General features: G+C 44.1%; 1 protein-coding gene across 1 annotated transcript in view; it reads right to left on the bottom strand.

Annotated features, from left to right (window-relative positions):
• LOC126285356 (protein FAM13A) overlaps window positions 1–22,483 on the bottom strand; it is a 128,961-nt gene that overhangs the window by 102,269 nt on the left and 4,209 nt on the right. The window contains exon 2 of the mRNA XM_049984675.1: window positions 15,705–15,917. Within this exon, the coding sequence (XP_049840632.1) occupies window positions 15,705–15,917 (213 nt within the window). The remainder of the gene's footprint in view (window positions 1–15,704; window positions 15,918–22,483) is intronic.

The raw sequence follows: 22,483 nt of genomic DNA, 5'->3' as shown, positions 1-22,483 counted from the left end.
TTTATTTTTGGTGGCTTTGGGTGTTAGGGTATTCAGTGTCGCTGCAATGACCTTTTGGTGACAATTCCTGTATCCCGTATGATGCTCCCTATCCGCTCAGGATTATTTGTTGCTAAGAAGTCAAGTATGTTTTTGCAACCATTTACACTTCGAATGGGCTCCTGAACTATTAGTTCAAAATAATTTTCTGAGAAAGCATTTAGTACGACTTCAAAGAATGTTTTATGCCAACTCCCGACTTTGAACATGTATTTTCGACAATATATGGAGGGTAGACTAAAGTCACTACCAACTACAATTGTACGAGTGGGGTATTTGCTTGAAACAACTTATATTAAAAGCAAAAAACACTCCATTACTAACTATATTTAATGTAGCCTTTCTTAACACCGTTAAGTCGTTTGTAGAAATTTCGGCTGACCTTATTTCCGGATCTAGACAGACTTCAGTACCTATAATGACTTGCACTTCAGTGCTTTCTATTAGCGCTTGGAGTTCTCGTTCTTTCCCAACAAAGCTACTAAAATTTACAATACAAATTGTCTACCCTCGTCCTGTGTTTGCCCTGCACCCATTGAGACTGAAGCCCTTTCTGTACTTTCGAGACATCCTCTAACTCAAAACCCCACAATGTCGCGGTATGCGCCTCTCGTGTGTAAAGGCCCCCTCACTTACTAACAAGGGAAACTCCCAATCGCATCCAAAACTGAACACAGACCTAGCGTGAAAACAGGAAAAAGATCTACTGAACAGTGAAACAAAAAAAAACAGCAAAATAGAAAGAGCGAACGACCCCAGTGTACACCTCCGTATGTTGTCAAACATGCGTCTACGACATAGGGAGATTTGGGTGTGGCCCTGGCCAAATGGTAAGGTGACCGCTTGCTTAGCGGGAAATCCGGGTTCGAATCCGGATCCGGCACAAATTTTCGGTCGGCCGAGGTGGCCGAGGGGTTCTGGGCGCTACAGTCTGGAACCGCGCGACCGCTACGGTCGCAGGTTCGAATCCTGCCTCGGGCATGGGTGTGTGTGATGTCCTTAGGTTAGTTAGGTTTAAGTAATTCTAAGTTCTAGGTGACTAATGACCTCAGAAGTTAAGTCCCATAGTGTTCAGAGCCATTTGAACCATTTTTGAACAAATTTTCGCTGTCGTCATTCTGTTCTACAGCTCATGGTAGTCCTTAATCGCAATTACGAATTCATTTGATGTGTTTCGTAACGGCTGTGGTCGCCGCAGAGTCTGTTCCTTTGGACATGCATGAATGGCTCGACGAATCTGGAGCCTATACGGTTGCAGAACCGTCCGAGACTGATTCTGATCCTCCATTCGGCTGTGCACCAATGGTCCGCAGTCGGTCGTGTCGACGATGCTACAGATCGTGAGCTCTGCTTTCATTTCACAAGCAACACTAGCTGCCATTACCACTTGAGATAGCCCCCCGAAACCGATCCAAAGCGGCACCATCATTAGTACCGACATGAGCCACCATCTGCAGTTGACAACACCCTGTATGCAAACACAGTGCACACACGACATCTTCCGTTACTTGGCAACCCGTATCCCTATTGAGCCCCACTATGTGCCTAACGTTGGGGCTCCCAGCTACCAGTTATCCCACACTCCTTCTGAAACAGGACAAGCGACAACATCTGGCTCAGGATCTTTGTCGGCTTGAAGCCTGTTTGACAGACGAAACGGGGAGGCCTTACGATCGGCGGTTGGTGATGTCTCTCGCCGCCTGCCACATCTTGGAACGACCTCCAAGTGCAGTCAGTAACCGAGGTGGCCACTACGGTGGACAGATCTCGGGGGCGGAGGGGGGGGGGGGGGGGGGAAAGCACGTAGGATGTGCTGGGCGTCCTTGCCACCACCCTCCCGCCCCCCGTCTGCTGAGACGCTTATGACTGTGTCTCAAAACTCGTCACGGTCATCCAGTTATGCAGGTGTATCCCATCACGGAAAAGCGGAGGAGACAAACATATAATCAACCCAATTACAAACTGCATAAGTAATAATTTTATAGTTTACAAAATGCTACCACGTTCAAGAAAACAAAGATAAGTATAACATTGTATCGGTATGGAGGCTATTAGTGAAAATGTGCCATGTCACCTGGAAATAGATGGATGGGCCTCTACGAAAGAACACTGTCGGCACTTGTAACTGACGATTTGATGCTCAGTTCTCCATGACGTCAGATCTACCTCTGAGACACTGTGTAAACCAGCTTTTTAGCAGGTTCGGTATTCAGAGTTTACTATGTAAGCCTCTATGTACTGTACAATTACTATTCCCACTCTTTCTTGTTCCACTGACGAGTGCAGCAATGCAGGAACAACTGTCTCGACGAGTCGGTTCAAGAACTACTGTTACGTAATCGACCTTTTTGTCCTTGCGCGAAATACTGATGCTCTAACTGTAACAAACAGCGTTTCACAAGAAGAAATTTGCATTTTCGATAACGTTACCTGTTAAGTTTTCAGAAAACATCGACGACACTTACGTGTGGACTAAACATGCCTAGCAGCATGTCTACATGTCCTCCTCCCCACTGCCTCCATCTCTCCATTGCGTTCTTCTCACCCACTCACCATATCCTCCTCCCTCTCTCTCTTTCCAATCTCTGCCTTCCCCCCTCTCCTTCGACCTGCCCCAAGCATCTGCCTATCCTTCCCTCTTTCTGTCCATTTCCTCCCCTTCCCCACTCTGCCATCCCCTGCTCTATCATCTCAACCCATCCCCAGCTGTGCTCGTTGGCACTTGTAGCCCCTGCAACACATTTCAATAAAGCAGGCCAATACTACTACCACAACACAGCTGTCATGAAGGGGAGGCTGGACACGAGGGGATTGAAGTTCATTTATTTGTCCCTGACCTACAGGCCGCCATACAAAGCAGGTCGATAAATCAGGCCAATGCTGGTCCCACATAACATGTCTGGTGTGCAGGACAGACTATATGCCAGGGGCTGAGTAAACACATTTTTGCCCATATCTCTGGTCTTATTCGAGGTAGGAGGTTATAAACACTAAAATGTTAATATTCTTGAGGCCTTCTGTTTCTGTACCAAATTTGGTTGATATCGATCCAAAGATTTGGGAGGAGATCCCTAACATGTGGACAACCCCCCCCCCCCCCCCACACACACACACATAGCTTTATATTACATCCTTAAGTGATACTCCCCTTTAAAAATTTCAAAAAAAAAGATTTTTGTTTTTGTTTTCCTTAAAATAAACCGTGGGATGTCTATTTTATTGTTGTAGGCATCTCAAGTTCGCCAGAAACTCAATTATGGAGTTGTAAGACGTTATGTGAAAAAGTGTCTCGGAAAAGCGTTCATAGACGGAAAGAAATTGGCGATATGTAATCTGAACGATGGCCTAACAGACGTTATGGAAATTATGAACAGTGCTCAAACTTCAGGTTGGACCAGCCTGTTATAACTTCCGCACAAAAGCAGATTAAAAGCATGTCGAGCAAAAAGAAAAGCAGATGACTGAAGCTGCCAAGAGGCCCGAAAGACCGCCATGGCTACAAACACTGAGGAAGACCTCCTTTTGGATCTGGAAGGATTGCCGTATAGTCCAGGAATCGCTGACTGAAGGTACATTTAACTTACCTGCAAAAAATGTTACCCAAAACTTTAAACCCGTTTTTCTAGGAACTCTAGTTTTCAGGCCGGTGGGAAACGTAATTAGAGAATGACGCACATGATTTTAGTCTAATTTAATGCACAAAGGCTGGTGATTACGAACTGCATAATGCAGTCTCTTCCTCCTTGCCGGCCAAATACTACAGATGAATATGCCGCTACTTCTCTTCCTCTTTGCGACCAAATACCAGCAATCAATATTTCTTTCTCCACCAAGATTAGAACTGTCTACCACAGAGCCTAGCGCCACCGCACAAGAGCGGAGTAGTGACCTCAGCTATAGACGAGGATAGATTACGAAAAAACACTTCGGACGGCTATAATGGGATCAAATCAATCTGCTTGAATAAGTCAGTAGCAACTTAACAGAAGTGGGAAGTGGTATATCTGCGCTAGCAACCATTCGATCTGCACATGCTACGCGGATTTATCAGTTGAGTTGGCAATAATGTCTATTAAGAGTTCCATGTCGTCGATAGAGAAGATAACAATCGGGAATGCATCGGCGGTCACGTCAGGAAAGAGAGAACACTTCTGCATAACTGCAACGCCGCGCGACTTTTAGACAGTCAGTTCTTATTTCTATGCGTGGTAGCGCAACTGATTAGGTGTCCGTATTGTAATCTGTAGTTTAGGTGACTGCTTCCCGTTTGGTTGTAACTTTCGTACTAAAACTTATCGCAGCGTTTCAGTCTCGGAACGCTCTATGAAGGGGAATACTGAAAAGTGGACCATTATTCAAATTCGACTTTAATTTATAAATATTTTCGTAACGATTGGATAAGCTGGTACTTAACTCGAAGGAAGACAAAACGCGTCAAAACGGTTGTCCGGTTGAATACAGTTTTATATATTGACCGTACAGTTCGGTTTAACCTAAATGTCATTCCCGGTCCTAAATTTTTCAGCTCTTCAATCCGCTTACAAAGCGATGAGATGGTGCCGTCGTTAAGCAATGGGGAGAATTAACGTGACAATTACCGTCCGACGGCCCGTATCACTATCGTCTTCCATAGTTTTCGTAAGGCCCTCCAGAGAATATCAGAATTGCCCTCCAGCAGAACTACGTCAGATTTGCTCCACCATCTTTGTCTCGCACAATTACCGTTGCATCTGTAATTATCTCAATCCTTACAAGGCGCTTAGCTGTAGTATTCATTTGGCCGACTGTTTGCATCTGTACTGGCTGTGGTCAACGGCCGGCCGGTGTGGCCGTGCGGTTCTAAGCGCTTCAGTTTGGAACCGCGTGACCGCTACGGTCGCAGATTCGAATCCTGCCTCGGGCATGGATGTGTGCAATGTCCTTAGGTTAGTTAGGTTTAAATAGTTCTAATTTCTAGGGGACTGATGACCTCAGAAGTTAAGTTCCTTAGTGCTCAGAGCCAATTTGTGATCAACGATGAGTGTGTTGGGGTCCGTTAATAACGGAACGAGTTATCTACCCAGAAATGTGCCATCGTTTTGCAGCACACGACGATGTCCTACGCTGTTTCAGAGCGACTGACAGAATTTTTATCGATGATGAGCACACGTTCACGCTCAAAGATCGAACAATAACCAGAGCATGTGTAGTCACGAAATGGAGACTGTAATGGCAGACAATCCAAGAGAATTGTTTGAATTGCCTCTGTACTCTCATGAAAAACACGACCATAAATTTAAAAGTGGATGGAACACGTTCTAACCAGTTCGGTCCGGCAGGAGACTGCTAGCTACTGCTCGTGTTTGAAGTTCAAAGCGGACATCTTTTGTTGCTCAAGATAAGGGTTTGAGGTGTCTGAGCCCAACTACAATGTGGTAAGAGTACAGCAGACGTAGAGAGAATGCCACAAATCCCAGCAAGGTGACAGCATCGCGTTGCCCGGTTTCATCCGGATATGGAAAACCTTGAAGTCTACCTACCGCTGAACATCAATGACGCACATGGAGACTACATCAAAGATGCTGTCTGTACGTCAGATAAATGACTCTCGATATCAGGATAGCATACGATAACTTTTCGACGAATTATATGATGGTGAAATATATCGAAAAAGTCCGCTTCCGTGTCTGAGTGGTGCACCAATTTCCTCGCCAAGACACTTTCACGGAAATTAACAATCTTCATCTTGGAATGAAAGTCCCTACAATATTTTACGAGGTGTTATCCATGTAAAATCTTACCATCTGCATTATTTGTGTGTTACTATGGTGTAATGAAGCTGCATTCTGTAAATAATAGTACTAATAATAATAATGTCTCATCACGATGATGCGCAGATTGACTGCACGATGAGGATACTTTTTTAATTTCGATTACAGAAAGAAAAAATACATGACAGTTAAATATTTCGAGTATTGTTCCAATACTCCCTCCTGGGGAAAGAGTTCTTGATTTATGAGACATGGTACGACCCTGTTCTTCTGCTAGACACTATATTCGATGATCGTCCTACAAGACTTAAATGAGAAGAGATTAACCGCATAAAAATCTCTATATACAGTGTACTTAGATCACTTCTGAGGATAATTTCATCAAACTGTTGGTCCCTCTACAGATCCACTCACCACTCTTTAAGGGGTCATAGAAAGACTTCGTGACTTCCAGTGAAACGCACTGCAAGAAAGCAGTGTGCATGAAGAGAGTACACTTTCCACGATGATTAGTAACATATCACTCTTGTACATAGACCTGATCTGTTGACTGTGACGGTAAAATTAAAGACTTTCCCGTCGGAGTGGAAGCGTGAAGACATTCGTCGTTCTCGTACACCACGTGTGGGGAAAACAAAACACGCATGGGTGGGGATTTTATGTTGGTACACTATGTATCCTCCGGCGCTCATTGTAGAGGAATAGGTCATCAAAATTCAACCTTTTACTTCCATTCGAAAGCTGCTTATATACATCGTGTACATTTTAACTTGAGACAACTCGAGAACCAGGCAAGGTACGAAAAAAATGTTATACGTCAAAAGTTAGTACTAGTAAAGTGGGACGTTTCTCTGTGTCACAAGTGCTCACCTACTAACCACCCCTCCTGCGTGGGCGGGGTCAGTTTCCCATTTTCAAATGGGAACCCACATTTTTACTGCATATTTGGATTCAACGACAAAAAATACGTACGGTTTACTCAAACTATTGTTTTACATCCGTGATGGCACTGCAATCGACAAAAATAAAGTCTGTCTCTGCATTAAGAACTGATGCATTAGATTCTACACTTAATTTACGATGTAAATGTAAACCTTTGTTTTCTAAATAGTTATATAAATGTTCGAAATTTAACTTAGATTGCAAATTTGACTGTACAAAAATGGTTAGCCGTTTAGATGTCTGGTTATTAACTATCTTTAGCGTCATCCAGGAACGACGACATGGGTGTAATAGTTTTCTGTTCCCACCAGACTGCTTACTATCATTGACTCCTTTGTCCATCACCATTAAGGTGCTTGCTTTCGACGAGCGTCCATGGCAGGTGCGCCTGTAACTATCGCTTACTGAACATTTTACCTTATTACAGCGGTTCTGGTTTATATTCCGACGGTAGTCGCGTAGCGGCCAGCGCGAGAGTTACAACGGTTGGATGAAAACACACGTCTAAATTAGTCAACCTGACGGCGGGGTTCGAGGGGGCCACCAACACTCAAACCAGTACGGAACAGAAGACTACCACACTAGTCGCTTATTTGCCGGACATGTCAATGACTAGCCATATTATTTGCACTGCACAAACACATTTGCAACACTAAAGTAAATTGCGAACATATATATCAACCGTTAGAACACAATTTACATTTACACTGTAAATGAAATGAAGAATCAAGTGCGTCGGTTTTTAGGTGCAAAAACAGGCACATTTTATTTCTGTCGATTACAGCGCCCTCTACCACGAATGGGAAACAGTGGTTCGAGTGAGCCGTACATATTTTTGTGGTGTAGAAGACTAATACGCAACAAAATGGGTGGGTGGGGGTGGGGGTGGGGTGGGGGGGAGTTTCCATCTGAAAATACGAAGTGTTACGAAAGTGGAATAGTGGAATTTAGAGCAAAGTTATGCCATCAAGTTTTGTGTTAAGCTTCGGGAATCCGCGCGTGTGACGTCTGAAAAGGTGAAACAGGCCTACGGGCGACATCCCTTATCAAGAGCACAAATTTTTCGCTAGCACAAATCATTTTTGGAAGGCGGAACAACATGTTGAAAATGAACCTAGCTCACATAGACCGACTTTTGAACAATAAGAATGATAGGTCACCTCTTCAACACTTTCGCCGTACATCAAGTTTTGACCGCAGTTTTTCACGTGTGAAGGGTTTGTACCAAAATGGCGCTGAAAAACCCCACTACTGAGCAAAAGGGCGACCAAAGAAACTTGTGCGTTCATCTTTTTGCTCGGACTACCAACGAATGGTTCAGTCGTGTGATCACTAGATTTTTGAGTGCGAAGGCAAAAGGGGGGGGGGGGGGGGGGGGAGTGGTACACTGAGACGTCTCCTCGTTCGAAGAAAGCTCGAATGAGCAAATCAAAGATCAAAACAATGCTGATTCGCTTTTTTGACACCGAGGGTCCATTGCATAAAGAATTTGTTCCTCCAGGACAAAATGTCAACCAAGTATTAGAAAGATGTCCTCCTGGACATTGCACACAAGTGGATGCTGCATCATAATAACGCCCCATGTCAAACGGACACTTTCTCAAACGACATTCCTACTGTTCCCCCCCCCCCCCCCCCTGTTCACCTGATCTGTCCTTCTAACTTTCTTTCTTTTCCCGAAACTGAAAAAGTATTAAAGGGACCTCATTTTGGGATTCAAGAGAATATTCGAAACGGTGTAACCAAAATGTTGAAAGCCGCACCAGTTGAAGCCTGCTACCAAAACTAGGAACAACGACCCCGCCGGTGTATAGATGCCGAAGGGTACTAAGCTGAAGAGGACAATACTGTTGTTTGGGGGGAAAAAAGAGAGGAAACTGTGGTAGATAAAAACACCTGGCTCATTATTTTTCTCACACACCTCGCAGAAATTGTTACTGTCAATGAACATAGGACCATTTTAACCACATTATGATTGACATTATGACAGCAACTTTATGACATTGACATTCTGAGTCGTGTTCGACAAGTGCACCGACTGACCAATGATCCCTTTCAACAGCAGTGTGTCAAAAGTTTATTTCAGGTGGGCGTGAGTGTGGTTTGGAGGGATACGAGGGTGAGGTGGAGACGGAGACGGAGGGGAAGGACGTTTATAGGCTGACTTGGGACCATTCATACATATCCCAAAATGACAATAGCTGTGTTTACAGGGCTGCATGCATACGTTCTAACTTTGATGAACACAGGCACTCTACAGCACCTCCCTTATCTCTCTAAATCGCCCTCTCTTAATCCTATAGGAAACGTCTGAGACTATTTCTAACACCGCGTGAAACGTAGGGATCAACACCTCCTGAATTTGGTAGCTCTACCAGCTCTAATCGTCAATGAATTGATTCAGCTGTACATGACATACTTGAAAAAACTAGCGAACCCTCTTCCTTCCAGTAGGCCATTATGATGGCAAGAAATGGTATTACACGGTAACTGCCTGACGTGACCCCTAGGCCACTAATTTTTTTGTGTGGTATGAAGTATCAGTGTTGTGCAGAGTTCGATAAATGACGTTAAAAATATGCGATTCAAACTGAAAAAAGATCTGATGCTCTATGCTTATTCGATGTGTTTCGTGAAGGTAATGGAAATCTAAACTCAATCGAAATTTTGTTATTCGGAGCTAGAATTCTTTCTTTCCCCGTATTTTGCGTTTTTTCATAATGATAGTAGCAGCCACCAAAACTTGTTGTGGTATGGGAAACATGATGTAACTGTCAAGTTCCACGAACAAAATGCCAGGAAGAGGCACTTCAGGCATCGTACGAATTCTACGCCACGAAGGGTAGTAACACAGTTCTATCATCTCAAAAGGTATAAAGTTACGTATTTATTTGTTTGCAAGTTATGTCCGCAGCCCTTGTATACACTGAAATTCCAACCTGAATTACCGTGGTACGACGATAGGCGACACGAAACGAACTGGCACAGGCCGTGGATGAAGTGTAGTACTGTACGGTAATTAGTTTTCGGTAGCAGCGAAAATATTGCAGCTGTGTGAGGCAAATAAATATGACTTCTTTTGTCACCCCATCACCACGGACGAGTACTGTCTGAGTTTATCAGTATGACCCCAAGATAAAAGACCAAGGGAAGCAAAGGGAACATGGTAATCGTCACCGCCGAAACGGGTAAAGACCCAACAATCACCGGGCAAGGAGGTACTTAGTGCTCTTTGAGACTGCCATGTTGCGATGGTAAAAGATTATGTTCGTAAGGAGCAAACCATAAGAGGAGTGTACCACCAAAATCTCTTGATGGGGTTAAGGGAGGCTATCAAGTGGAAGTGTCGAGGAAAGCTGCCCATGGGGAGTTTTTCTGCACATCAGCGGCCCTGCTCGTTCTATACAGGGCACAGCTACACTTGTTGCTACTATGAGCTATAAAGTTCACACCCCGCGATCGTGCGATATGGCACAAAATGGCTTCTTTCTCTGTTCTCGGATGAAGAAGCAATAGTGTGGCAGCCATTTACAGAGTGACAGCGAGGTTACTTCCTGCATGAAACATTTCTTGAATAACCATAATTTCTTCTACAAACGTGGTCCCCGTCAATTCATCCATCGTTGTGAAAAATATGTCGCACTGAAGGATGAACGTAGACCCCCAGTTCGGTCAATACTTCAAATATTGCTCATCAGTCTGCAAGCCGCACCAGATAGAGTTGATACAGGAAAGAGAGAAGGCCACAGAAGAAAGTTGTATTTCGTTACAGGTTCATTTCCCGGGTTCCAGGGTTCGATTCCCGGCGGGGTCAGGGATTTTCTCTGCCTCGTGATGACTGGGTGTTGTGTGATGTCCTTAGGTTAGTTAGGTTTAAGTAGTTCTAATTTCTAGGGGTCTGATGACCATAGCTGTTAAGTCCCATAGTGCTCAGAGCCATTTGAACCATTTTGAACAGGTTCATTTAGTAAGCGGGAAAGTGCCACGGAGATGCTCAATTCCAATGGGGGACCCTACTATAGAGGCGTTCTGTATCAGGGTGTAGTTTACTGTCAAAATTCCGAGGATACATTTTCCTGGAAGATTTCAAGAAATATATTGCTTCTTCCTACGTTTCCAGGCATTGCAAAAGATTTCGATAATGGATTAATACAAGATAGAGGAAAATTATGACGGTCGTTTTAATGCTTCAGATGTTCTATATAGTCTCTCCACACCCTCCTCCTTCTTCTTCCACTTGAGTACAACGCACATAACTTTCATTTATTTATGTGAAATGTCAGAAAACTCTATCTTTCGGAAGTTTTTAAACTCGCGCATTGCACTGTCTTGAATGTCGGTTATATCATCCCAGCACTGACGCTTTACGTGAATTTGCGGATCTGTCGATTGGTGGTATATTACTATTGAAATCAGCAGGTATGGGGACCCGAGACTTTTTTTCCGGAAATGAAATGCTGCCTTCTTTTTTTTTGTTCGGGAGACACGGTGCGCGGTGCAAACAAAGCACAAAGTTTTTTCCCTTCTTCAAAAGATTCTGGAAAACGTTTTGAATACTTTATTTAGGGATGTTCATTTCATTTCTCCATAGCGACTTGTGACACAATGACGATGTACTAGGGCCGCATGCCCAGTCAGTACTTAACACAGTCTGTTCACAACTGCCTGGTCGAATACACATCTGCTATTTATGTTACTGCTCCAACGTCGCTTATAGACCAGGAGTAAAGTCAGTCTCTGAACTTTTGGGACTGTTGGTGTATCAAAACGTAACGTAAATTTTAGTTTTTCTTAAAGAACGTCTCTTTATTCTTCAAAATCATCTTTGTCCCCTTCAAAGTAATCCCCCTCAGATATAACACACTGGTGCCCGCGCATTTTCCAGTCTTGGAAGCAGTTCTGGAACTCGCTTTTCACTATGGAGTTCACCCCCTTCAGCGATCAGGTTGCATCTCATCAATGGCGGCAAAAGGATGTCCGTTCCAGGTTCTCTTCAGCCTCCGGACTAGAGAGAAGTCGCAACGGGCCAAGTCCGGCGAATCACGAACAAACCTTGATGTGTAGACGGGAGCATTATCACGAGTGGTTCTGCCACAATTCTGGCCGTTTTTCTCGGATTGCTTCATGCCAATAGACCACAACTTACAGGTAGTATTCGTTATTGATAGTACGATCTTAAGTAAGAAACTCATTATTCCATATCCCATTGTGACAAAAGAAAAAAAGAAAAACGGTGGGTAGAGCCTTCATGTGTGTTCGAACTTGTCGGATTTTTTTTTCGGTCTTTAATCTTCAGGTAGTTTCTAAAGGGACGATTGGGCCTTGGTTTCTGACATCATACCCCGTATACCTATGTTTCGTGATCGTTTCTAAGACTAACCTTCTTAAGAAGTTCTGGATTGTTGTAGACTTCATTCAGCATTTCATGAGGATATCCACGCGACATCGTTTTTTGTCGAAATTTAACAATTTCGGAACAAACTTTTCTGCTACACGTTCCATGCCCAAAACACCCGAAAAACTTGCTTGTCGTGAGCCAAAGGATATGCAGACATCATTAGCAGCCTCTCTGATGGTGACTCGGCAATTTTCCAGAACCATTTTCTTTATTCCTTCAAGCAAAATTTGATGCAAATTCTTAAATCCATATTTTTTAAAGTAAAAATTCGCCGAGCACTGGAAACATGTATAACGTTTCTGACAGTAAACAATAAACAAAATATTCAGAACAGATAAAAATGGAAATATTTATCACGACCATGTGTACCAAGAATATAAATAAAAAATTGAAAATCGGATGTTTAAAGCCAGCAAATTTAAAAAAAAATCTTGTTACTTTTTGATCCCACCTTGTATCTCGCTAAAAAGAAATAACAAAAAAAAACATAGCGATAAAGTTAGACACATTCAAGCTCAAACAAGAGTTTAACGTTTTTCCAGGGTGCTTGCTTCATCTTTTATTTTCCACTGAGCAACCAGGCACACTTCCTGTTACACTATTTTACATATTGTGCAGTTACATACTATGTATTTTAATCCCGAACCCTCCTTCAGGCATACATCCTTTGGTGTCCTGTGTGAAAGTGATTCTGTATGAGCGATAGTATTCCAGGAAGTGGTGTCTGAGGATTACATTGTATTATTTACTATCTGTTACATACTTTTCACAAAAGAAAACCACAATCGCCACGCAGCAGTTTAGTAAAGGGACTGAACCTCGCTGTTGAGCGCCCTATTCATACACCACCACCACCACCACCACCACCACCACCACCACGGAAGAGCTTACCGACGAACGTTCTTCCTGTTGTTCATTCGCAACTCGAACAGGAAAAGTAATAAGCGACAGTGGCACACACAGTACCTTGCGCCACACACCCTGTCGTGACTTGCGGACCATAGACGTAGATAGATGTACGGAATCTAATCCTAAACGAGTGGATTCAGCTCGCTGTGTCACAGCTGAAGGAACGTGTGAAAACTCTTCCTCGTCGAACTGAGGCCATTATTGTGCTACAGGCGGCGTTACACGAGATTATGGAAATGTCTCCTGGCTTTGTCTGGTGTGTAGCTATATTTAGGATGCGGACTGTGATTTCATTGTGCTCCACTGAAGTCGATATTAAGGTTTACGTTGGCAAGCTTGTTATTTAGGTGGAATAAGCAGGGCTCTTTTGTTACTGGCATATTGTTGAACTGCGTGTATATGAAGGCTACCCAGGAAAATAACAGAAGTTTTAAAATAAGGAAATTAACAACACGGAAAAACAAATTTTATTATGATCATTTCAAAGGCACGCTCTCTTAAGCTAGGTTTCTATACAACTGCCCTTCAAATTAAGATAGTTACGCTATGGTACAAGTTTTCCAGTACCTGCGATTGAAACCACTGGTTTATACCGGCATGCAGTTCGGCGTCAGTATCAAACCATTGTGCAACGAGCAATGTGTTCGCTTCTGGGAAGAGCTGGCACTCGGTAGGCGTCAAATCCGGGCTGTACGGTGGGTGATCAAACCTCCCATCCAAAACCCGTACCAGCTCTCGACCTTTGTACGCGCAGTGTCGTGAAAGAAAAGAGACTTTTGCGCAAAGTTTTTCCCGACGCTTGTTTTTGTGTCGTCCGTGTTAATTTGGTCAGTGTTTGACAATACCTCTCTGAGTTAATTGTTGTGTAGCGTTTAAGGAAATCAACGAGAATCAGACCCTTGAATGGTCTCAAAACACAGTAGCCATGATTCTTTTTGCTGACAGCATTCGCAAACGCTGCTTTGGTGTTTTGCTTCCACATTCCATCGACTGCCTTTTTGTTTTACAGTTGACACGCTTCATTTATGTCTCGTCCCCTGTTAATAATACGGTAGATAACGGTGTTGCCACTTTTCCGGATGATGTTCGAGGAAGGTCAGTGCTGCAGAGAAAGTTAGAATTTTAGGAACCCTGCAAGTACAAAATTTGTGGTAACTAAGCTCCTACACCGTAATTTCATGCGCGAAACTCCATTAAATTTGAGGAAAATGTAGCGAAAGTTTGTCATCGTGAAACAGCGATTTGCACAAATTTTACAAAATTTTTAAGGCCCTAGTGGCCACTTGCTGACAAACTGCCTCTTGGCTTCTGTCTCGGGTTCTTCGGCCGACGTTCATCTATAGATTTTACTGACGTTTCGCCAGCACGAGTGGCTAGCATTGTCAAAGCTTCACCCTCCACTGCCGGTGGTGAACTGGAGCCGAGCTTGCAGCCGCAGACTATATGTACCTGGCGCGCCAACGTCCGAGGGCTTCTCCGCGCTCATACCCGGTGCGGTTCTCCTCTTTCTACCTGCGACGGTCGTTCGCTGCAGTACGGGAAGCGAGGATCCGTTTACCTTAAGGCTTTCCTCTTTCTTGTTCAAACTGTTCGCGTGTTCTTGTATTTTTTAAGGTAAACAGATCCTGTCTTCCCGTACTGCTATGGCCGTGCGGTGCTAGGCACTACAGTCTGGAACCGCGTGAGCGCTACGGTCGCAGGTTCGAATCCTGCCTCGGGCATGGATGTGTGTTATGTCCTTTGGTTAGTTAGGTTTAAGTAGTTGTAAGTTCGAGGGGACTGATGACCACAGATGTTGTTCCATAGTGCTCAGAGCCATTTGAACCAACCAACCTTCCCGTACTGCAGCGAACGACCGTCGCAGGTAGCAAGAGGAGAACCGCAGCGGAAATGACCGCGGAGAAGCCCTCGGATCTTGGCGCACCAGGTACATACAGTCTGCCGCCGCAAGCTCGGCTTCAGTTCACCACCGGCAGTGTAGGGTGAAGCTTTGACAATGCCACCCACTCGTGCTGGCAAAACGTCAGTAAAATCTTTAGATGAACGTCGGCCGAAGAACCCGAGACAGAAGCCAATAGGCAGTCTGTTCACGAATTTTGTTGTTGATTTCCATCAATAGTTGATTATAGTTGATTTCCATCAATAGTTGATTATAGTTTATTTCCATCAATAGTTGATTATAGTTTATTTCCATCAATAGTTGATTATAGTTTATTTCCATCAATAGTTGATTTCCATCAACATTTCGTTAGTCAGAAAGCTAGGACAACCGTTGATGTCCTCACTGCATACGGTGATTCTTAAGATCAATACACCACTGCCTCACTCGGCTTTCACTCATTATTCCTTTTCAGTACACGTCACATAGGTGGCGACGAATTTCAGTTGGATTGCAGTTTTTTGCCAACGAAAACCTAATAACAGAACGCACCTCAGAAGTGGCTGGATTTTCTACTGCAGCGCACATTTTAACGCGTGACGGAAAGCAAAGCAGCAGAGGAAGCCCACCCGCTACCACCGCTGGATGCGCACTGCGGGGAGCTTCGACGGCGGCTGTGGCCCCGCCCATCGCCGCATTGGACCAAAACGTCTGTTACTTTCTGGGCAGCCCCCGTAGCAGCGAGAAGCGGGAAGCGGGAAGGGCAGAGCCTGAGGCGGGTACTCACAGTCGTGCGCGCGCAGCAGCGCGGCGACGGCCGCCGGCGGCAGCAGCGGCTGCGGCAGCTCTCGCAGCCAGGCGCGCAGCAGCTGCGCCGCCGTCGCCGGGTCCCCTGCGGCCTCCAAGTCGGCGTCGCCCGCCGCCTCCAGCTGCGCCCGAAGTCGCTCCGCCAGCTTCGGGTTGCCCGCGCAAGGCCGGAAAAGTACGCCGCACAGTGGGCCTGCGTCCAAATGCACTGACGTCACTTGCGTCCATCATTAAAGCTGCTACAATTTCCCAGTGTCCACAGTCACTCATCTACCAGTCAAACGCTCTTCCCACAACCCCAACTACTCAAACGCTCGAGGAATGGTAAGGCAGGTGAATCGCGTGCCCTCAGTTTCGTTAATGGAATGATCACATAAGCTCGGTCGTGGGTACGGCACGTGCTAGGTTTGGTTTATTCCTTGAATACCGGGAAAATGCAGTCAGTCTGCAAAGGAGAATGCCTAAAAATCATTCGTGCAACCCATTCTGGAATACTGCTCAAGTGTGTGGGATCCATACCAAATAGGGATATCGAATGCGTGCAGAAAAGAGCAGCATGAACGGTCACAGGTTTTTTTCACCTGTGGGAGAGTGTCACATATATGCTGAAGAAACTGAATTGGCAAAGCAATCAATTGACATTTGTACCAAATCCAGGATTTGACCTGGATCTCCTGTTCATTAGGTAGGTGCGTTAATAACTGCGGCTTACCCACCTAGACGGATTACCCTAGTACGTCTCCCCGCCTAATACAACCCCAATTCACACCTCAGCCCACTTTTAAGTCCCCTTTCTTTAGTATTGGAGGAGGGCGGCACGACAGTAATACGTACAGCAGTGTTACCGGCAGTGCCAGGGTGCCGAAGTTGTTAGTGCATCTACCAATTGAGCACAACACTCAGGTTGAGATCCTGGCATTGGTATATATTTTAATTAACTGGTTTGGCTTCTGTTCATTATCATAGATAAAGTTCAGGTTTAATATGTCTCCGGAAGAAATATTTCATATGAACTGGCACACTCTTGATGACAGACGTGCAATACCCCGAGAGAGCCTACTTAAGAAGTTTCAGGAACCTGCTCTAAATGATTACTCTAGGAATAAACTACAACCCCCTACTTATCGTTCCAATAGGAATCGTGAGGAAAATTCAAGTGATTACAGCACGCACTGGGACACTTCAACCATCACTCTTCCCGCGCTCCGTACGTGAATGGAACGGGAAGATCCCTAATAACTGGTACAATGGGACGTACCCTACGCCATGCGCTTCACAGTGGTTTGCAGAGTATAGAAGATGTAGGCGTGGATGCAGATAGAATTTTCGTTGTGGTCGCAGCTTTATGATAGACCAGAGATATGGGGAAGGGCAAAAAGAAAAGGGGAAGAACGTGACAGAAATATACTGATACGAAAAACTTATGTGCAAAGTAACTACCACGTGATATGTCACTGTCAAATAACACAGCTCGATGAAATTTGGACACCACATAAAAAAAACTGCTACAATAAAATACAGACGGAAACTGAAAGAAATGTGTGATGAGACGGACAGAAGCGACACGTTCTGATTTATGACGAGCCATTGCACATTATAAAACGGCATACATGGTTCTTAATAGGATGTGTGACCAGCACTGGCGGCAATGCATGCTCTGCTGGGTTCTCCTGTGCTGGCCGTAAGATTCCTCAGGAGTGCTTGTGCTGGGACGTTCCTCTCCTCTACAAGCTTGTCAAACAACTTCTGGATGGCCGTTGGTGCATGTCGACACGCTGCAATACGTCTCCCCAGCCCATCCCATACTTGCCCGACGGGATTTATGTCGGAGGGAACGGGCAGGCTAGTTCATTCGCCAAATATAAATAATCTCGTCCCAACAGCTTTTCCACTTGCGCAGATCCATGCGGTCGCCCGTCATCCATAAAAATGAAGACAGTGCCTAATATAACCCTCAAAAGACGCATTATGACAAAGCAGTACAATTTCACACTAACGTTGACCAGTGACTGACTGTACCGCGCTCAAAGATTTGGAGGCCAGTACGCCCATGCAAAACACGACCACGTCAGGCGATGTTCCTGCCTGCATTGTGTGTACCCGCCTATCGCCGTATGAGGGTTGGTAAGGAATCATTACTCTGACGGAACTTCCTCTCATCCGAGAACACCACGTGACCGCAGTCCACATTCGTCTACTCCCTGTGGTCCTGGCCCCATAGCAAACGGTACCGCCGATGTGCGGATATGAACGCATCACAATATACTGGTCGCCGGACAAAGAGACTAACCTCACGAAGTCGCCGTGCCATTTTCGAGTGTGGAGACCCTGTATCTTGTTAAATGTGGTCGCAGTTGCACCCGCTTTTCGAAGAGAGCTTCTTGCTTGTAGCACAGTACAGCAATCGTGGGCTGCTGTAGTTGATCGTGTTTGATAACCTTCTGTCCTTCGGGCAGCCGTGCCTTCGGTTCAGAACGCTACCTACTCACGTGAAACAAAGCTGTGAGCAACACCAAACTCCTGGGCTATCTCATCACGCTTCGTCCTTCTTACAGATTCCAGGGATTCTCCCCGTGAGAACTAATCCATATGAGTCCAGGTCATACTGTAATGTGTAACACCACAGCCCGCCGTAGCTGCTAGTTAGTCCTTCAACTTTGTCGTTTTGCGGAACCAACCCCCATGTTGTACTATTGTCAAGATGACCTCATTCCATTTGACATTCAATTTTCTGTGCACGTTTGGCAAGATGCTCTTGCACTTTCATTCATGTTTACCGAACAGTTAATATGTTGCGTTAATTTATTAAACTCATCCTTCTCATTTTGTACAGCGGTTAGGAAAACAATAAGACGAAGGAGGGGGGGGGGGGGGGAGGAGGAAGAAGAAGACGAACACGACTACTACTACAACACGGGAATGGACTGGAATGCTGGCGACGCTGTATGGGAGGAAATCATAAGGAGATGCGTAGTAGTTTGTGTATTGAGCAACAATTCCGTAAGACCAACCTTTGTCTGGTACAGACACTAAAATCTTTTTCAGACTACTAGATGAAACAATGAAAACGAGTTCCATTACTGTTGCACGTAATCGGACTTTTGACTGTGTGCTGTTCCATGCTTTGACTTCTATGATACAAAACGGAATTACTGAGAGGTGTGCATTTCATTTCAGTGGAAAGTCACATTGATCTCAGGAAACGAATAGACAGCTGAGCAGGAATGGAAACTAAACAATAAATGGGGCGATATTGGCAGGGGGAGGACCACAAGGTTGAAATTTTCTGAGAATTCGGGAATTCCTGGTTACATAACTGCGTTCGCGGCACTCATTTATACTGTACACACACTCACTGACCCTTCTATCAACATACAGGATGTTCAAAAAGTAGTAGTAGTAGTAGTAGTAGTACTAGTAGTAGTTGTTGTTGTTGTTGTTGTTGTTGTTGTTGTAGTCCTCAGTCCTGAGACTGGTTTGATGAAGCTCTCCATGCTACTCTATCCTGTGCAAGCTGCTTCATTTCCCAGTACGTGTTGCAACCTACATTCTTCTACATCTGCTTAGTGTATTCCTCTCTTGGTCTCCCTCTACGGTTTTTACCCTCCACGCTGCCCTCCAATACTAAATTGGTGATCCCTTGATGCCTCAGAACATGTCCTTCCAACCGATCCCTTCTTCTACTCCAGTTGTGCCACAAACTTATCTTCTCCCCAAACGTTCTCCAAATGCAGAGAGATTTGGAGATGGTCAGCGTCTGATGCACAAAATAAATTTAATGTAAAGTGTGTGAATAAATGAAAGATTCCATATTGTTCGACTACGCGATCAGCGATCAGTCATTGGAATGACAACCATAATGTATCTATGAATGTCTGTCTGGGGTGATTTAAAACGGAATAAACATACAAAGCTAACTGTGTATGAAGTAAATAACAAGACTCAATTTTTTGGAAGAATTCTAACAATGTGTAATCTACGCACGTTAGAGACGGCTTACATTAGCCTCGTCCGACCAATTCTTGTATGATGTTCGTCGGTTGGGGCCCTTATCACGTTGGATTAAAGGGATCCAAGAAGCGTGGCAAGATCGCGAAGAGCTTGTTTAGTTATAGTGTGTGTGTCGCAGAAATTCTCAATGAATTTCAGTGGCAGGCGTTACAAGACGCACGGGCAACACGGAGAGTCTTACAAAATTGTAAGAGTCAATGATCCACAACTTGAGTCGAGAAACATATACATCGCGTAACTATAAAGACGCCAAAATCATAAAAATTTGGGCTCAACAGAGGGGTACTGTCAGTATTACGATCAAAATATTTTATCAATTTAATTGGCAAGTCGAATTACGAATTACACACGAACCAAGAAACAAGCAGTAGAAACACTAAAAAGAGATCAGGGTGCAGAAAAGTAGTACCTCTAGTTTGTTCAAGTCTAAAAAGGCTTTAGATTCATTTCCTTTTTTCAGAATGATGGACTGGAGTGGGATGAGCTTTGGAAGAAAAACTAACAGCTCCGCTAGAAAAACCGCTTGCCCACGTCGTATCATCATTCGATAACGCCTTCAGCTTGTACTCCGTCCTCGTACTCGTTAAACTAGTCAGCTGTTTTTGTTTTTCTCGACTACATGAAAAATAGCCTGATAGCAGGCACTTTACTGTCTCAGATACAAGGAACTACACGTGGAATATTCAGTTTTCCTGCAGACTTTAGTATACGGTTTGTTAGAAGACTTGTTGAGCAGTAGTCTACACTACTCAGCTTTGAATGGAAACCGTTGTCCACTCATTGTTGGTTTATCTACTAGCAATGTTCTCAGTGTTATGCATCCATTATCTAAAAGACAATAACGACGTCAGATTACAATTTATGAAGATATTAGCTTTGAAAACTTGTTATAATTTCAAAATAGGTCCTCAGAAACTCTCCAGAATATGCAATGAATGGCACCTAAATTAGATACTCTGAGTGAGCACTGAATTATGAGCACTGTTGCACGCAGTGGCAAGTATTCATCTTGAAGGTACTATCTATGTGCCATAACGCGGGGAGGGGAGGGGAGGGGATGGGCGGGGGGAGGGGAGGGGATGTGCGGGGGGAGGGGGGGGGTTAAGGGCGGAGAGATGTGGTGAAATCGCTACACATTTGCTTCCGAATCGAGAACCTAAAAGTTATAACTGTTTCTACAACTACATGGTTACTCTGCAATTCACAGTAACGTGTCTGGTAGAGGGTTCACCGAACCATTTTCGTACTAGTTCTCTACCATTCCACTCTCCAATGGCGCGTGGGAAAAAGGAACATCTAAACCTTCAGTTCGAACTCTGATTTCTCTTATTTTATTATGATGATCATTTCTCCCTATGTAGGTCGGTGTCAACAAAATATTTTCGCATTTGGAAGAGAAATTTGGTGATTGAAATTTCGTAAATAGACCTCGCCGCAAAGAAAATCGAGTTTCAGTGACTGCCACCCCAACTCGCGTATATCAGTGACACTCTCACCCCTGACGCGCGATAACACGAAACGAGCTGCAGTTCTTTGCACTTTTTCGATGTCATCCATCAATCCTACCTGGTAAGGATCCCATACCGCGCAGCAATATCCCAGCAGAGGACGGACAAGTGTAATGTAGGCTGTCTCTTTAGTGAGTTCGTCGCATCTTCTAAGTGTTCTGCCAACAAAGCGCAGTCTTTGTTTCGCCTTCCCCACAATATTATCTATGCGGTCTTTCCAATTTAACTTGCTCGTAATTGTAATTCCTAGGTATTTAGCCGAACTGACATTTCTTAGATTTGTGTGATTTATCGCATACCCAAAATTTATCGGATTTCTTTTAGTACCCATGTGGAAGATCTCGCACTTTTCTTTCTTTAGTGCCAATTGCCACTTTTCGCACCATACAGAAATTCTCACCAGATCATTTTGTAATTGGAATTGATCCTCTGATGATTTTAACGAGGGACAGATCCTCTGTGGTAGAAGGATCGCTGCATATGTTTCTAGGGTGTTAAGTTCGACAATGGCGAAAGCATTCCAATAGCAGCCTGAATACCATGAGATGATATGTCTGCGGTGTAACTGTACAGAATAGCGGAAGATGTTTATATTTATATGAGTTAACAACACGTTAAACAAATATGAAAATCAAAAAAGTTAGGTGGTGAACAAATTAAATTCACGTTGTACTACCAAATAATGATAGGAATTCCGGACAATGAAGACAAATACGGCTCACGGCAAAATACTTAACAGAATATAATGAACGAGCGTTTTGTGGGGTTTTTATGCGCAAATTTAATTTGTTCATCACCTGGAGTTTTTTTTCATATTTTTGAGATTTGTTTAACGTTCTGTTAACTCATTGACTTTAGCCTATCTAGTTGTATCATCGTGGTGAGTATACATTTTTTCAAGTAGTAGACATCTGCAACACAATGTAGCCACAGAGCGTGAATCTGATGGACAGTCACATTGTCTAGCTGTTGTTACTGCGTGAATTAAACGTGGTATCCATTATCACTGTAATTATTTTATTATATGCATACGTTGTCATTGCTTCGTCTGTCGTCCACACCACTGACTGCTGTCCAAATGACACGCCGGAAGTCCACCTTGTAACTTTACTACTGCATATTTTTATAATTTTAATTATTTTACAATTGTCTCTGCAGGTTTTTATAAATTACAAAGTGTAGTCATACAGCAGTCTATCGTACATCAGTTCGTGGAAATTGCACAAAGCTGCAAAATTAG

Source organism: Schistocerca gregaria, chromosome 8, assembly GCF_023897955.1.
Source record: "Schistocerca gregaria isolate iqSchGreg1 chromosome 8, iqSchGreg1.2, whole genome shotgun sequence".
NCBI classification, from domain to species: Eukaryota; Metazoa; Arthropoda; class Insecta; order Orthoptera; family Acrididae; genus Schistocerca; species Schistocerca gregaria.
The sequence above is the reverse complement of the archived record's forward strand: the minus strand, read 5'-3'. Positions and strand labels throughout refer to the sequence as shown.